Source organism: Ornithorhynchus anatinus, chromosome X2 (assembly GCF_004115215.2).
Source record: "Ornithorhynchus anatinus isolate Pmale09 chromosome X2, mOrnAna1.pri.v4, whole genome shotgun sequence".
Classification (NCBI taxonomy): Eukaryota; Metazoa; Chordata; class Mammalia; order Monotremata; family Ornithorhynchidae; genus Ornithorhynchus; species Ornithorhynchus anatinus.
Window position 1 is genome coordinate 3,185,603 of NC_041750.1, and position 16,278 is coordinate 3,201,880.

Consider the following 16,278-nt stretch of genomic DNA (forward strand, 5'->3'; position numbering starts at 1 on the left):
AGAGGTCATGGGTTCTAATCCCGGCTCCGCCTCCTGTCAAGCTGTGTGGCTTTGGACAGGTCACTTGACCTCTCGGTGCCTCAGGGACCTCATCTGGAAAACGGGGATGAAGACTGTGAGCCCCACGTGGGACAACCTGATGACCCTGTCTCTCCCCCAGCGCTTAGAACAGTGCTGGGCACACAGTAAGCGCTTAACAAACACCACCGTTATTATTATTATTAGACCGTCCACACGCCCCGAAGTACCTTGAGCAGTTTTGGGCCCGGAGGGGGGAGGAGACTCTTAAGGAGCTGCAGACATCAGCACCCTAATTCGAGACGTGGGGTGCTGCTGCTGTGTCATTCCTCTTAATGTCACCGTGGGCAGGAAACGTATCTGTCTCTCGTTATACCGTCCTCAACCAAGCGCTCAGTACAGTGCTTGGCGCACGGTAAGCACTCACTCTATAGGACTGAATGAATGAATACATGACGGCTTCTCCTTCTAGGCTGCAAGCTCGTTACGGGGAGGGCACGTTTCTGCGAATTTCGCTCGCACAGTTCTCTCCCGAGGGCTTAGAACAGTGCTCCGCACACACAGAGTAAGCACTCGACGAACGGCGCCGATGGGCAATTTGGCCAGGGGCTGCCGGAGCCTGTTCCGAAGCCTCTAAGCGGCACGCCGCCCTCAGAACCCGGCAGTGAGATGACAACTCATCGAAAGAGAAATAATAATTATAAGGATATTTTTTTAAGCGTTAACTGCGTGCGCTAAGCACCGGGGTGGACGCAGGCGAATGAGGTTAGACTCAAGTCCCGGTCCCGCACGGGGCTCCCGGTCGCCACCCCCGTTTTCCAGACGAGGTCACTGAGGCCCAGAGACGTGAAGTCACTTGCCCGAAGTCGCCCAGCTGGACAGGTGGCGGAGCCGGGATTGGAACCCATGACCTTCCCAGGGGCCCGTACTCCGTCCTCTACGCCACGCTGCTTCTCACTTGAAAGCCTTGAGCTTCAGTGGCTCCCATCAGGCCGGGACGGGAGGAGAAAAGAAAACCCAAGGTCAAACCAGTCCAACGGTCAAACCTAATTCATCCTCCCCAGAGAAGGAGGGAGGGAGGGGAAAAGGAATCAGGGCCTTCTCCGGGCCTCAGTTCCCTCATCTGCAAAATGGGGGTTGAGACCGTGAGCCCCACGTGGGACGGGGACTGTGTCCAAACCGAATACCTTGGCTCTATCCCAGCGCTTAGAACAGCGTCCGCTCATAGTAAGCGCTTAAGTACCATAAAACAAGAACTCTAGACCGGCAGAGACCCACAGAAGGAACGAACTTGCCGCGGCTTCTCCGGCACGTAGCTTCCTTCCGAAGCTTCCCGCCGTTTCAGTTTTCCACAGCCTCCCGATTCCCTCGACTTTCCGACGGTAGAGTTTAGGTGGTTTAATTCGAGCCATCTTGTCTCCCGGAATAAGGGGAACGTCCCAAATGGCCTCGACGCCCTCGGCCTTCCAGAGCCGCCCGACTGAGGCACGACCGCGCTCGGCCAGAAGAGTTAAGGACCCGTTCAGCTTCGGGGAGCGGGGGGCCTCCCGCGTGGCGACTCACCTGCGTCACGAGGGGCTCCAGCAGCCTTTCGACCGCCAGGGTCCTGATCTCCAGGCTTTTGGGGTCCCATTTGAAGTTTATGTTGCCTGCGTGAACTGCAGTCATTTCTGAAAGACAAAAGGCCCCACGCGTCAAAGCCGGGTCGGCAAAGGAGACTGTCCCGCCGACCCCTCTGAGGAGCGCTCCCGAGGGGGGACGCTGCAAAACCACCGAGAAGCCGGGGTGAGCGACCTGCCCTAAGGGGGCCCCTGAAGCCGAGCCCCAACCGAGGAGGGGGCAGCGGAGCTCGGTGCCTCTCATCTCCCGTGCTGTGGAAATCTGACTTGGAACGGAGTCTTCCAAAACGTTTCGGGCTTTTTAAAGGGTTTCTTTGAAGAAACGGTGCCACGCTGCTTTGGGAGAACGCAAATGGGAACGCTCCTCGGTTGCCCAAAAGTGGGAAGACGCTTCTAGGGGTTTCGCCCAGAGGGGACCTCCCCCAGACCCGACTCTCCCCGCTCGGCAGCCCCACCGGACCGGCCGCCAGGTGCCGGTTTCCCACGGGTTTCCCGGGGAGTCCGGCAAGCAGAATTCCCTCTCCCCGCAGCCCCCCGCCCCCAGTCTTCCCAACCGCCCGTGTCGACTCGGGAGCCTCGTTTGTGGATTTCCGAAGGGCGAGACACTGAGGGAAGATGGCAGATAGGAGATGGGCTTTTCTCGGGGCAAGGCCCTGTGCCTACCCCGACGCTTAGTCCGACGCCTGACACGCAGTAAACGCTTAACAGATACCGCTATTATGATACCTGGTGAGCTAAACATTTCTTCAGACATTGGGAAGACCCTGGTTTTCCCCAGCTGCGGTCGGACGTAGCCCCAGTTGCCGGCCCCCGACCCTCACCCCCTCCCAGCCTAGTAGCAAGAGCCCGTGCCCGCGAGCCTCAGGACCTGGGTTCTCATCCCAGCTCTTCCACTTGCCTGCTGGGTGACCTCGGACAAGTCACGTCCCTTCTCTGGGCCTCGGTTTCCTCATCTGGAGAACGGGAATTCGATACCTCGTCCCCTCCTAGACCGTGAGCCCCGTAGGCGACAAGGCCCGTGTCCAACCTCATCACCTTCTATCTACCCCAGTGCCGGGCCCACGGTAAGCGCTTAACAAACACCAGTTCACGTTCACCTCGGACGGAGCTTCAGAGAGCCCCGTCGTCTCTCGTTCGAACTCGACTCGGCAGCCTGCTCCTCGGGGCCCGGCTTCCGCTGAACAGAAGCCCCTGACCGACACGTTCCTTCGTGCTTTTGCTTTCCCACCCTGGTTTACGCGGAGAGTTCGACAAGTTGCTCCCCAAGAGCCCCCTTACGATCTTCGGAAGCGTGGGACGGAAAAACCAGTCTAAACGCACGCCCGGCCGACGGGACTCGGATCCGCAGGCTGGCATTTTATCAGCTCGGGAGGAGATGGGTTTCGGGCACTGAAAGGGAGTCACCAGACACGCGGGCTTGGCGGGATCACCCCCCTGAAGGGCCGCCGTGGTCGGACACTCCGAGGGGAGAGAATTCAAGTCCGGCTCCTTTTCTCCGGTTCTAATGCCGGCCCTGTCACTTGTCTACTGGGGGACGGGTCGCTTCGCTTTCCTCGGTCTCCTCACCTGCAGAATGGGCCTCTAGATGCCTCTTAGACACGTGGGACTTGAGAAGCAGTTTGGCCTAGTGGATAGAGCACGGCCTTGGGAGCCAGAAGGACCTGGGTTCTCGTCCCAGCTCCTCCGCTTGTCTGCTGTGTGACCCTGGCCGAGTCACTTCACTTCCCTGGGTCTCAGTTACCTCCTCTGGAAAATGAGGCTTGAGACCGTGAGCCCCATGGGGGACAGGGACTGCGTCCAACTTGATTAATTTGTGCTCAGAACAGCGGCGGGCCCCTAGTGAGCGCTTAACACATACTATTTACAGATCAATTAAAAAAAATACGTAAGCCCCGCCCGGGTCTGGCCCGGTAATCCGGCGACTACGCCAGTGCTTAGCACGTAGTAAACGCTTAACGAACGCCACCGTTCTGATTATTATTTCCGGTCAAAGTCCCACCCGGTCCAAGGATCAGCGAAGGGTGAGAGCTGCTTACAAACACTCCTTTGAGAGTCACTTAAATGCAAAAGCCCGTGACTGCCTTTTCCCCCATCAGGCGCGGCAGTGATTATTTGGATTTAACACATGGGTTAGCCCTAAATCCTTCGAACGGAGCCGACTGCAACGTCTCGGGCGCTTCAGCTCACTGCCGGCTGGCGGACGTACTCTCTACGGGCACTCCGGTTTCTCACCTAAGGTTTTTCGGCTTTTAAAACTAAAGCCTTCGATTAACCGACAGCCCGTTCCGATCTACCGATTCATTGGACCCGCGGGTCGCGGGGGGTCCCCGGGTGGCAGCACGGTGCCCGGACGAGCCCCGACGATTATAATATTGATGCGAACAACCGCACGTACCGAGGACATCCAAGCGGAACTGACGACGTACGGGGCGTTCTGCGAAGCCTTGGACCCCTGGTACCCCCGATCCATTCTCGGATCACGGAGGGTGTCGGATATTCCTCTAGATAAAGCCTCCTTCCGGCCTCCTCCTCAAAATTCAGGTCAATTGAACTCTTCGGGCCAGGCGCTGCCTTGATTCATCCCCCACTCCTGTCCCTATATCCATATCTGACCTTTATTTCTATTCATTTCTAGGCTGCAAGCTCGCGGTGGGCAGGGAATTGCTGTCTTGTACTCTCCCGAGCGCTCAGTACAGCCCTCTGCTCGCCGCAGGCGCCCAGTAAGTACGACCGACTGACAGGGGTTCTCAAACGGAGTCGCTCACCCAGTAGCGCCTGAAAAGAAGAGACCACCCCATTTCGTCCCTAATCTTCCGATAATCGTCACCTTGCCTAGTGCGGCACTTACAATCAAGGGCCCCGCCGAGAACGCTTCTGGCCATCATTACCCCGCGCTGCTGGAGTTACAGCTCGACACCCCCAACCCCACCAGAAATAAGTTATTTTGCAGTCCATTAATTAAAACTTCGAACCTAATCAAATTTCTCCAGTTCCTAATTCACGCATCGCCACAGATACCCTGCGCCGGGAGAGCCGGGGCCTCTCTCAGCTGTTCCGACAGCTGCCTGGCAACAGGTCGTGCAGAAGGGGGGGTCTCTGGGGACGAGCAGAGTCGGCCTCCTCTCCCCCGTCATACTTCCTGAGGGCTTACGGGGTGCAGGGCGCTGGATTCAGCTCCTGGGAGAGTCCAGTGCAACAGAGCCGTAGAAACCTTCCCCGTCCACAACGAGCTTACGTTTTAGAAGGGGATACGGGCGTGAAGATAAATAACGGGTAGGTACGTAAGGGCTGTGGGGCCGAGGAGCGAATAAGGGGTGCAAATCCAGGCACGAGGGTGACGCGGAAGGGAGCGGGAGAAGAGGAAACGAGGGCCTCGTCGGGGAAGACCGCTGGGAAGAGATGGGCCTTCGGGATGGCGCTGAGGTCGGCTCTCCCGAGCAAGAGGCCGCCGGGACAGGGCAGAAGCTCTTGCCCCCAGCTTTTTTGCCTGATGGGTCATTCTTCCAGACCAGAGGATCAGTGTGTACAGGTGTTTTCAACTTCCCTTAATAATCAAAGGACGCCTAGTTTCCCAGCTAAACCCGAAATTCTCTCTTCTCCCCACTCTACCCCCAGTCTCTGTGTGTGTGCGCGTCTCTCTCTCACACACGCACACCTCTTTCCACCACCAAAGTCCTAGAGTTTCTGCCATCGGGGTTCAGGGGCCCACCTCAGCCAGTCAGTGGTATATACTGAGCGCTCGGGAGAGTTCCCCGGAACAATAAACACACCCGCTCCCTGCCCGCGACGAGCACCGAGGCTAGCGGAAAGCCCACCTGTTCCCAGGTGGTTTCCCGTCTAACTAACCGGGCCCGACCCCGCTCGGCTTCCGAGATGAGATCGGGTGCGTTCGGGATGGCGGGGCGGGACACCTCGGCAGAGGACGTGGTGTCAGGGGAAGGAGAGGTCTCTCTTCTCCCCTCGGAGCAGCAGTTAGGCCTGTGATTGAGTGAGGGCTGCAGGAGGGCAGAGAGACGGAGACTGCGAATGCTTAATTCTCCCCCGCCCCGGGGCCTAGCTTGGAGTCCTCTTCTAGACTGGAAGCTCCTTACGGGGAGGGAAAAGTGCCTGCTAAATCTCTACTGTCCACAGCTCAGCACCAAGTCAGCGCTCAATAAACACCTTAAACTGACTGATCGGTTAGGGCCAGGTAGGTTCTTGTGCTTTGGGGGGGGGGGGGTGAGGAGTGAAGGACCCGTTTTTAAATATTTAACACACACCCACAAAGCCACAAAGTCTTGCCCCGGACTTAGGCGTGCCTCCCTGTTCTCAAAGCGGTCGGGCTTACCCGGGGACGGCGATGCCATTCTCTCTCCTAGAGGGGCGATCCGAAGCGCTCAGCACTGTGCTCTGCACATGGTAAGCGCTCAATAAATACTATTGAATGAATGGATCATTTTTAAACTCCTGGCTCGCCTTCGGGCCCTCCGGTTCACTTCGACAGCGGTGCCATCTTACTACTCTCCACTTCCACTCCCTAGAGCCGACCTTCTCACCGTGCCTTAATCTTCTCTCTCCCGCCCTCCCTCTTCAGATCTGACAGACTTTCCCACTCTCCCCGCCTTCCCGAAGGCCCAACTCCTCCGAGAAGCCTTCCCTAAGCCCTCCTTTCCTCTCCTCCCGCTCCCCTCTGAGCCGCCTTGACTCGCTCCCCTTATTCATCCCTCCTCCCAGCCCCGCTGCACTTCTATACGTAGCTGGAATTTTATTTATTTCAATGCCCACCTCCCCGTCTAGGCCGTAAGCTCGCTGTGGGCAGGGAACGCGTCTGTGACGCTGCTCTACTGTCCTCTCCCCGGCACTCGGTACGGTGCTGTGCACACGGTAAGCACTCAATAGATCCGACCGACTGACCGAGCACCCGCCGTCTCACGACTTCACGGCAGGGCCCTCCGATACAAGCCACTTTTGGAATTTACTAGTAGGGTACGCCACGAGCCTAACTGAGAAAGGAGTCGGGGCCTTTATTAAAAGTCGTAATGTCTCCGGGCCTCGGTTCCCTCATCTGTAAAACGGGGACTTGAGACCGCGAGCCCAATGTGAGCCGTGGACTGCGTCCAACCTAATCAGCCTGGATCTGCCCCGGCGCTCAGAACGGTGGCCGGCACAAGGTAAGCATTTAAATGCCATTTCTTAAAAAGAAAGGCTTCGTCTCCTTCTGCCCATTTCCTCTAATAACTGAGGGAACACAATACCGGGTCTCACCCATAATGCTCCTCTAATCAACCACGATAACGACCCCCCATTTTCTTTATTTTAGGAACGTGGGGCAAAAGATCCGGTTGAGAGAGAGAAGTAGGGGAGAAGCCCATCTGGAGACTGGCCGTGGCAAATACCTTCATACGGGCACCCACCTTCGAGAGCGCTAAGCTCTCGTTTCCGAAGCGGTGACCACCTCGCTCTTAAAACCGTGTCCGCCTTAAAGCTACCAACCTGACGGTGGCCCCCCCCCCAGCCCCCCCCCCCCCCGGCCTTTTTTCCCCAAAAGCAAGGTTACGTTAATGCAACGGTGAGATTGTTCATTTAAATGCAAATCGGGAAATTTAGAAATTACGGTTTCCACAGCAAAGTTAACTGCCACGCTGCACATGATGTAGTATTTTGAATTACTCTGCGCCGTTACACGTCTGCCAGATTGCACGAACGTTAAACGGAGTTAACACAGCTGTGGGAACCTTAACTCTTGAGGCTCCTGACCAACGGCAAGGGCGGAACTGGGGACTGGCTCGTCCCAACTCCCTTCGCAGGCCCTACAGGGTAGTCTTCGAACTCCCAAACTTGATGGGCCGAAGTGGCGAGGAAAGGGAGACGGGAAGGTTGCTGGGCGGGTGGCCCTGAGAACCCCAGTTGCCGCTGTTGTCTTCCAAGCGCGACGCCGGCCGGTAACCGACCCAAAAATAGCTGCCCGGAACGGCCCGCCGGTGAACGAGGCAGCCCCGACCGACTCCGCGTGCCCGATGGAACTGAGCTTCCCCGGCTTCCCACCTACGGTGGGCGGTGCCGGGGCCGGGTTTATCCCGGATGGCCCGGTCTCCCGCCGGCCCATCCCCGTCCGGTTCCGATCCCGCGAATCGGACGCCCGTGTTCACTCTGAGCGCCGGCCGCTCACGGCCGCCTGTCCGTCTCCAAGCAGAATGCGTCCACCCCACGGTACGCACTGAAATACCATTTTCTTCCGAAAAAAAGGCCCTGGGTACTAATCCCAACTCCACCCCCTGGCTGCTGCGTAACTTCGGGCAAGTCACTCCATTCCGTCTACGCCTCGGTCCCCTCGTCTATAAGAACGGGGACTAACGATAATAAAGGTATTTGGGAGGTGCTTACTACGTGGCAGGCACCGTACTCGGGTCGGACACGGTCCCCGTCCTACGTGGGGCTCGCAGTCTCCGACCCCCATTTTCCAGACGAGGTCACTGAGGCCCAGAGAGGTGAAGCGGCGTGCCCCAAGCCACGCAGCCGACAAGCGGCGGAGCCGGGATCGGAACCCACGACCTTCCCGGCTCCCAGGCCCGGGTTCTGTCCCCTAGGCCTTGCTGCCTGTCTGAGTGTGAGATTAAGCCCGGGAGCCCTTCGCCGGGCAGGGACCGTGTCCAACCCGACTGTGCCTCCCCCGGTGCTCAGTACGGCGCCTGGCACGTGACGCTTAAATACCATAAAAGAGACAGAGAGAAATCCCACGGTTCCGAGGTCTCACGATCAAAAAGCGAAGCCCACGCCGTCACCTCATCGAGCGTTCGGAGCGGGTGAGGTCAGAGGCGGTCCGACAGGCTGGGCAACCTTCAAAATGGCCACTGCCCAATTCCACACTACTTTAAAAGGTAAAAACAGGGGAAGGGCACTCTGCCAATTTTTTTTTTTTTTAACGCTGACTCGGCTTCTGCTCCGCCTCCCGCCCTCTCCGCTTCCCCCGCATCCACCCATCCCTCCTCTCTCTTACCTTCTTGGATGGGAGGGGAAGGGGAGAAGGAGAGAGGGGGGAAACGTCAAGCGCGCAACAGCCACTGGGCTTCGGAAGACAGCGCTCGGCCTTGGACGGTGGGCGACGTGAAGGACCCCGGGCAACGAGGGCGCATACCCCGCTCCCCGCCCAACTCCTCACCCTCTCGGCGCCCACCTCCTCCCGCCGTCTCGCCGTTCCTAAAAAGGGGGTACGGCGACGTTCAGATGGACGGCGGGGCCCCTCACGGTATTCTGCCGGCATCTGCCGAGCGTCCACTACGTCCCAAGCACCCTACTGGTGATGTTGGTATTTGTTACGCGCTTACTACGCGCACGGCACCGTTCTAAGCGCTGGGGGAGATACAGGGTCATCGGCTCACAACCTTCGTCCCCGTTTTCCAGAGGAGGTCACTGAGGCGCAGAGAGGTCAAGTCGCCCCGAGTCACACAGCTGCCAAGCGGCAGAGCCGCGACTCGAAACCCATGACCTCTGACTCCCAAGCCCGGGCTCTTTCCGCCGAGCCACGCCGCTTCTCTGCTCCTGACCACTTCTACCGTCTCTCCGGGAGAGAGAAATCATTTTTGTCCAAGGACACCCGCATCCTTCTAGTCTGAGGACGGGTGTCTTCCCCTGCCCTTCCCAAAGTGATTCCCCAAGGGCTCCATCCCTGCCCTTTCAACGACTGAACCTCGATTCCTTTCATCTCACGTCTTCGAAACTGAGCCGCTTCACCCGGCCGGCCCTCCGCCGAGCACAAAGCTTGGACTCGCCTTGGATCTGGCACGCGGGCGGCCTGGGGACCCGAAGAGAAGCGTTCCAAACCGGAAGGACCCGAGTCGGTACCTTTCGGATCCCAGCCGCTAGACTCGGTGGCGAAACCGAGACGGAGCCGGCTAAATTAGACCCGACTCCCAGAGAACCCAAATACGAAAGGGGACGGATGACCTCCACGTTCCCGGGACCCAGGCCGCACCCCTCCGCGTCATTCCTCATATTTTTAGGATGGATTTTTCCTTTTTTTAATTTTCCTGCCGGCTCGAGACTCGCGGTTCGGAAGACGGGAAACGGCACGCCAGACGCCCGATCGTCTCGTCTTGGGGTTTGCGGAGGGGCCGGGCCGAGCAACCGTGGACACGAGGCCCCGGGTCCTCGCCGCAGCTCCGCCCCTCGACCGCCGCGGGACCCCGGGTAAGTCATTTCCCTTCCCTGGGCCTCCGTGACCTCGTCTGTAAAACGGCCACCACGACCGGGAGCCCCGCGTGGGACGGGGACTGTTTCCAAGCCAATCCGTTTGTATTCCCCACCTCCCCCGGCTTAGGAGAGTACCTGGCATTTAGGAAGCGCTTAACAAATACCGCAATTCTCAGGACGGAAAGCAGGCAGGAACTAAAGGGGGGGGGGGGCCGACAATGCCAGCCTCTCTGCCCAGCTTGAGATGAGGCAGTTAAACGGTCAGCAATTCGGTCTTCCCCCCAGGTGTCCTGGCAGTCTCTCTAAAGAAAAAAAAAGACAGAGCCAGGATCGACTTTCTGCAGGAAACATCTAATTCGAGTTGTTTTCCGAAAGAGAGAGACGCGATAAATACTTCTGCACAAAATGACGCCTGCTTCGCTTCGAAAAAATTAAAAAAGGGCATTTTTGTAGACATTCTCTCTTAGCCACGGTTCCAGTTTCCCTACCTTTTCCCCCCGGTTTTGCCTCCCCCCCCAATACTTGGTGGATTTAAACAACCTTATTTTTATTTCCCCTCTAAAGACTGCATTAACTCCTCATTTCTCTCCGCTGCTATTTCCAGTTTGCCTAGCATTTCCCTCCCAAAGTGCTCCAGCCCACATTCCATCTGGCCACAGAGACTCCTCGGCTTTTCAGGAAGGGACGCCTGCCGAGCGACGGGCACCTCGGGAACCTTTCCAAGCTCGTCCGGAGTCGGACTCGCCCCGGACGCGGCCCCACTGGGAAAATCAAGTCGCCCAGGAGCCTCGTTCTCAACGGGCCTCGGCTCGCCGAGGCTGGGGAAAGGTGAGCCCGTTCTCGAGTTCTGTTTCCCTTTTAAAGGGCATCTGTTCAGTGCTCACTACGTGCCAGGCACTGTACTAAGCGCTGGGGTGGATACAAGGTAATCGGGTTGGACACGGTCCACGGAGAAGCGGCGTGGCTCGGTGGAAAGCGCCCGGGCTTGGGAGTCAGAGGTCGTGGGTTTTAATCCCGGCTCCGCCACCTGTCAGCTGGGTGACCTTGGGCCAGTCGCTTCACTTCTCTGGGCCTCAGTGACCTCATCTGGACAATGGGGACGGAGACCGGGAGCCCCACGAGGGACCACCTGATCATCAGGATTTAGAACAGTGCTTGGCACATGGTAAGCGCTTAACAGATACCATCATTATTACTATGATGTCCCACGTGGGGCTCGCAGTTTTACTCCCCATTTTACAGCTGAGGGAACCGAGGCCCAGAAGAGTGAAGTGACTTGGCCGAGGTCACACGGCAGACAAGTGGCGGAGTAAGGATGAGGACCCCCTGGTCCTTCTGACGTCCAGGCCCGGGCTCTATCCACTAGGCCGCTCTGCTTCTTCTTGACCCTAAGATTCATTCGTTCATTCAACCGTATTTATTGAGCGCTAACTGGGTGCGGAGTGCTATACTAAGCGCTTGGAATGTACAATTCGGCAACAGAGAGAGACAATCCCTGCCCAGCGACGGGTTCACTGTCTGAAGACGGTGGCAGAAGAAAATGAAAAGAGAGAAATGCCACCTGGGCCCAGGCAGGGACCCATTCATTCATTCCATCGTATTTACCGAGCGCTTACTATGCGCAGAGCGCCCTACTAAGAGACTCCAATAGAGGGGCAGGGTCAACGAGCCCCAGAGACGACGCCTCCGACTCTCTCAAAGGCCCAGGGGCTGGGAAGAAAAATTAAACATCATTTAAGCTACTCCGAGGGGCTGGTGGGAGACCGACCCTTCTCCATCTAGGATTCTCCCAGGCGGAGCCTCCGTAAACGCAAAGCACGATGATAATGTTGGTATTTGTTAAGCGCTTACTATGTGCAGAGCACTGTCCTAAGCGCTGGGGGAGATACAGGGTCACGTGACCGGGAGGAGCAACAGACCTGAAACCCCCAAAGACGAACGACGTATTCCCGCTCAAAACGGGAACGCCTTGGAGTTGAGGAAGTCCGCGAAACATCACGGCTGGATTTCGGGTCCTTTCCCCGTAGGCCGTCATCCCGTTCACCCGCGGGAAGAGAGACCTTCCAAGGGGAACCGGGAGTCACGTCAACCCCGAACGCACCCTCGGTGCTGCATAATTAAATATTCATTACTGGCATTCAGGGTACGAGGAAAGTTTCCTTCCCGACTGTATTTACTACTTAGAGGCTGGGTAGAGAGAGGCTTCCTGACGCTACCGAATAAACACAAATTAAATCCTCATTGTGTACTTCTCCTGATAAATGGCAGTCCATCAACAAGTAAATAGAAATGCATGTTAATTTCAAGCTTCATTAGGATTGGGGCTTGGGGGTGGGGAAGGGGGGAGGAAAAAAAAGCCTCGATATCGGCGGAGAAAGAAAAAAAAAAGGGAAATAATGAACGTTTAAGTACTCCAGGGTAAGAGCAACGTTAAACGCTTATTTTATAGGGTAGATCTGCTGCACGCTTCAGGCCGCAAGCTGAAAACGAGCTTAGCGGTTGCGGATGTGAACTAGTAGCGTGCGACACGCTAAGGAAGCGTCTGCTATATTGTTCCGTTGCACTGTCCCGAGCGTCTAGTACAGCGCGCCAGAGACAGGAAGCGCTCAATCAGCACGACCGAGCGACTGAAGCCGAGCAAAGCGGAAGCTGGGATGGTGCAAGATCCCCCCTCGCCCCGATAAGCGACCCTGGCTGGCTCGAGAGCGGACCGTTGGACACCTCGACGCCGTGCCCAGGGCCGAAATCCAGCACCGGAAACAAAACGCGTCGGCAGCGTGGCACATTTTGGACGCCCACCTACTCAGATTTCATTATAATAATAATAATGGTATTTATTCAGCGCTTACTACGTGCCGGGGTGGATACAAGGTCATCGGGTTGCCCCACGCGGGGCTCACAGTCTTCATCCCCATTGTACAGATGGGGGAACTGAAGCACAGAGAAGTTAAGCGACTTGCCCAAGGTCACACAGCAGACAAGCGGCAGAGCCGGGATTAGAACCCGGGTCCTCTGACTCCCAAGCCCGGGCTCCTTCCGCTAAGCCACGCTTTTCCTCCAGGGCTTCAAAATGAGGGGGGGAAAAACACGACTCCCAGGCCGGTGCTCTTTCCATCAGTCCAAGCTGGATCTGGATTCAGGGAGCCTCAGCCTGTGTGAACGCACAAGCGATGGTATTTACTGAGCGCCTGCCGTAAAATAATCATTATTTGGGTATCTGTTAAGCCCTTACTATGTGCCAAGCACCGTTCTAGGCGCTGGGGTAGATACGGGGTAATCGGGTCGTCCCACGTGGGGTTCACACTTTCAATCGCCGTTTACAGATGAGGTCACTGAGGCGCAGGGAAGGGAAGTGACTTGGCCCAAGTCGCACAGCTGCCGTCCGTCTCCCCGGATTAGACCGTCGTTGGGCAGGGATTATCTCTATCTGCTGCCGAGGGCGCTTAGTACAGTGCTCTGCACATAGTAAGCGCTCGATAAACGCTATCGAATGAACGGACGAGTGGCGGAGCCGGGATCAGAACCCACGACCTCTGCCTCCCCAGCCCGGGCTCTTTCCACCGAGCCGCCGCTCTTCCCCTAAACTACTACGGGCTAAGCACTTTCCGGACGCCTCTGGCGGGGCTGGGGGGGGGGGGGGGGGGGGAGTTTTAATCCAGAATCGAGTTTACTTTTCAGGATGTTGTGCCACGAACAACCCCGGCTAAGTCTGGCTTGCAATCAAGCCTCCGAATTGATGAGCGAGGCACAAAAGGATAATTTTTCCGAAGACGGCTTCGGGAGATGTTGAAAAATGTATTCTGCCGAAGACCTCGCAAATAGCCGCTGGAGGAGGGAGGAAAAACAGCAATTAGAAGTGATTGCGGATCTTATCCGGACAGCTCTTTGTGGGGGAGGACAGGCTGGTGAAAAAATAAAGAAATAAAAGTCTTGCGAGGCTACGATTACTCCCGAAACTCTCCAACGCACCAGCCTGGGGATCAGACCGGGATTGGGACGGATGGAGGGACGGGTCGGATCCCCCGAGAGGAATCTCAGAAAAATAGGGGAAGCCATCGGTCGGGGGGAAAGAAAACAAATCCACGGCCATCTCCGGTCTTTAACAAGTGTCCTGAGAGATAGGTAAATAATAAAGGTGGTATCTGTTAAGCGCTCGCTATGCGCAGAGCACCGTTCTAAGCGCTGGGGGAGACACGGGGGCGTCGGGGGGGGTCCCCCGCGAGGCTCAGTCTCCATCCCCATTTTCCAGATGAGGTCGCTGAGGCCCAGAGAAGCGAAGTGACTCGCCCACAGTCACCCAGCTGCCGAGGGGCAAAGCCGGGATTCGAACCCATGACCTCTGACTCCCAGGCCCGGGCTCTTTTCACTGCTCCACTCTGACGCCATCCATTTTGTGGCTTTTTAATAATAACAGGATCTGTTAAGCGCCGGCTATGTGCAAAGCACTGTTCTAAGCGCTGGGGGGGGGAAGACAAGGCGATCGGGTGGTCCCCCGTGGGGCTCCCCGTCTTCACCCCCGTTTTCCAGATGAGGTCACTGAGGCCCAGAGAAGTGAAGCGACGAGAAGGGATTAGAACCCACGACCTCTGACTCCCCGGCCCGGGCTCTTTCCGCCGAGCCGAACCGCTTCTCTGGGGGAGGGGCCTGGCGTAGTTCGAGTCAGAGGACCTGGATTCGAATCCCGGCGGTGCCGCGGAGCCGCCGTGTGACCCCGGGCAGGTCCCTTCACTTCTCTGGGCCTCAGCGACCCCGTCGGGCAAGATGGGATTAAATCCCACTCCCTCCTACTTTTAGACTGGGAGCCCAGGCGAGACAGGGACTGTGTCCGACCTCATTAGGCTCAGAACGGTGCTCGGCGCCTAGTAAGAGCTTGACAATCACCGTTATTATTACGGCGCGCCGAGCGCAGAGCACCGTACTAGGCGCCTGGAAGAGAGACGACCGCGCTGCCGGGCGTGCTCCCGGCCCTTGAGGATCCGACCAGGCGGCGGGGAAGGGAGGCGGCCCCACGCGAGGCGACGAGTCCGCTCCGGGGACCTGCGGTGACGACAGTGACGACGCTATCTGTTAAGCGGCCGTGCCAGGCCCCGCGCTCCAAGCACCGGGGCAGATCCGGGAGAATGGGGCCCGGTCCCCGTCCCACACGGGGCTCGCCGTTTTTAATCCCCGCTTTACGGACGAGGGACCCGAGACTCAGAGAGGTTAAGCGAGCGGCCCAGGGTCGCGCAGCAGACGGGGGGTGCGGAGCGGGCATCAGAACCCAGTTCCTTCCGACTCCCTGGCCGTGCCCGCCGCGCCCCGCCGCCCGCGGGAGGCGGAGAGATGCCCCACGGTAGCCGACGCGACCCACCCACCGGGGACGGGCTCCCGAGAGCCCCTCTTCCGCGGCCCCCCGTCGTCTCCCTCTCCGGCGGGCGTCTGGGCCTCCGAAATGGATTTGGCTCTCAACGCTCCGGAGACAGGAGAGTCGGGTGCGGAACTCTCACCTCGGGAATTCGATTCAATATTTTCACGGCTCGGGAATCCATGTGAAAATCAGAAGGGACGATATTCTGGGCAGACGTGGGGCTTCTCCCGGTTCGCCTCCAGCTTGCGATTCGTAATGCCGATCCCATTTTAAGGAACAGTTAATAAGGATAATAATGCTGGGATTGCTAAGTGCTTACTACGCGCGGGGCACCGCTCTAAGCGCTGGGGGAGATACAGGGTCATGCCGTTGTCCCACGTGGGGCTCCCAGTCTTCATCCCCCTTATACAGGTGAGGGAACTGAGGCCCAGAGAAGTGAAGTGACTCGCCCACAGTCACCCAGCTGCCAAGGGGCGGAGCCGGGATTCGAATCGGTGACCTCCGCCTCCCAAGCCCGGGCTCTTTCCGCTGAGCCGCGCTGCTCCGCCCCAGGTCACGGAAGCCAGGAATGTGACACTCCTTTAAATCCAGTCTTTTTACTTCCCTCCCAACCTCTCCCAAGGTCTAAAACGAGACCGCGGCCCTTGAAAATCACTGGAACCGAAGCTAGAAAATTCTCATATTGATTCTGTCTCCCCCGACCCCGCTTCTCCCTCTCCCGCGGTTCTCCAGATTAGCTTTAGTTTCTGGAGCCGACGGGTGGACGGATCGCATCTGACTGTGGGAGCTTCATCCAGTGTTCATGAATTCCGATCTTTCACATTAAAGCTTCCTGAGGTACTCATTTTTTTAAACTTCCGATTTAAAAACGAGCCTCCGCCAAAAAAAAAAAAAAAACACACCAAACCGGTCCCTTTCGGATTTTCCTCGTGATGAACTTGCCAAGTCTGCAAATGACAACCCCCGCCCCGTCCCCCTCCACCGTTAAATCACGGCAATTTTTCTCCACACCACGTGTATCTCCTTAGTTCCTCCCATCTCATTTTTAAAGATTAATCGACGCTGCTTCTGGGTTTTGCTCCCGCGTCGGTTCCGGACGCGGAACCTTTAAATGGACGGAACCTC

At 57.5% G+C, this 16,278-nt stretch overlaps 1 protein-coding gene across 2 annotated transcripts in view; it reads right to left on the reverse strand.

Moving 5' to 3' along the window:
- The window catches only part of CTNNA1 (catenin alpha 1), a 114,243-nt gene that overhangs the window by 92,757 nt on the left and 5,208 nt on the right, over positions 1-16,278 (reverse strand). Inside the window, exons 1-2 of one of the 2 annotated variants that reach the window (XM_029053080.2) lie at positions 8,328-8,350; positions 1,582-1,688 (exon numbers count right to left, since the gene is read on the reverse strand). In XM_029053080.2, the coding sequence (XP_028908913.1) occupies positions 1,582-1,686 (105 nt within the window). In that variant the 5' untranslated portion in view covers positions 1,687-1,688; positions 8,328-8,350. Of the gene's footprint in view, positions 1-1,581; positions 1,689-8,327; positions 8,351-16,278 lie in introns of those variants that run through there. The other variant, XM_029053079.1, reaches the window with a different exon arrangement.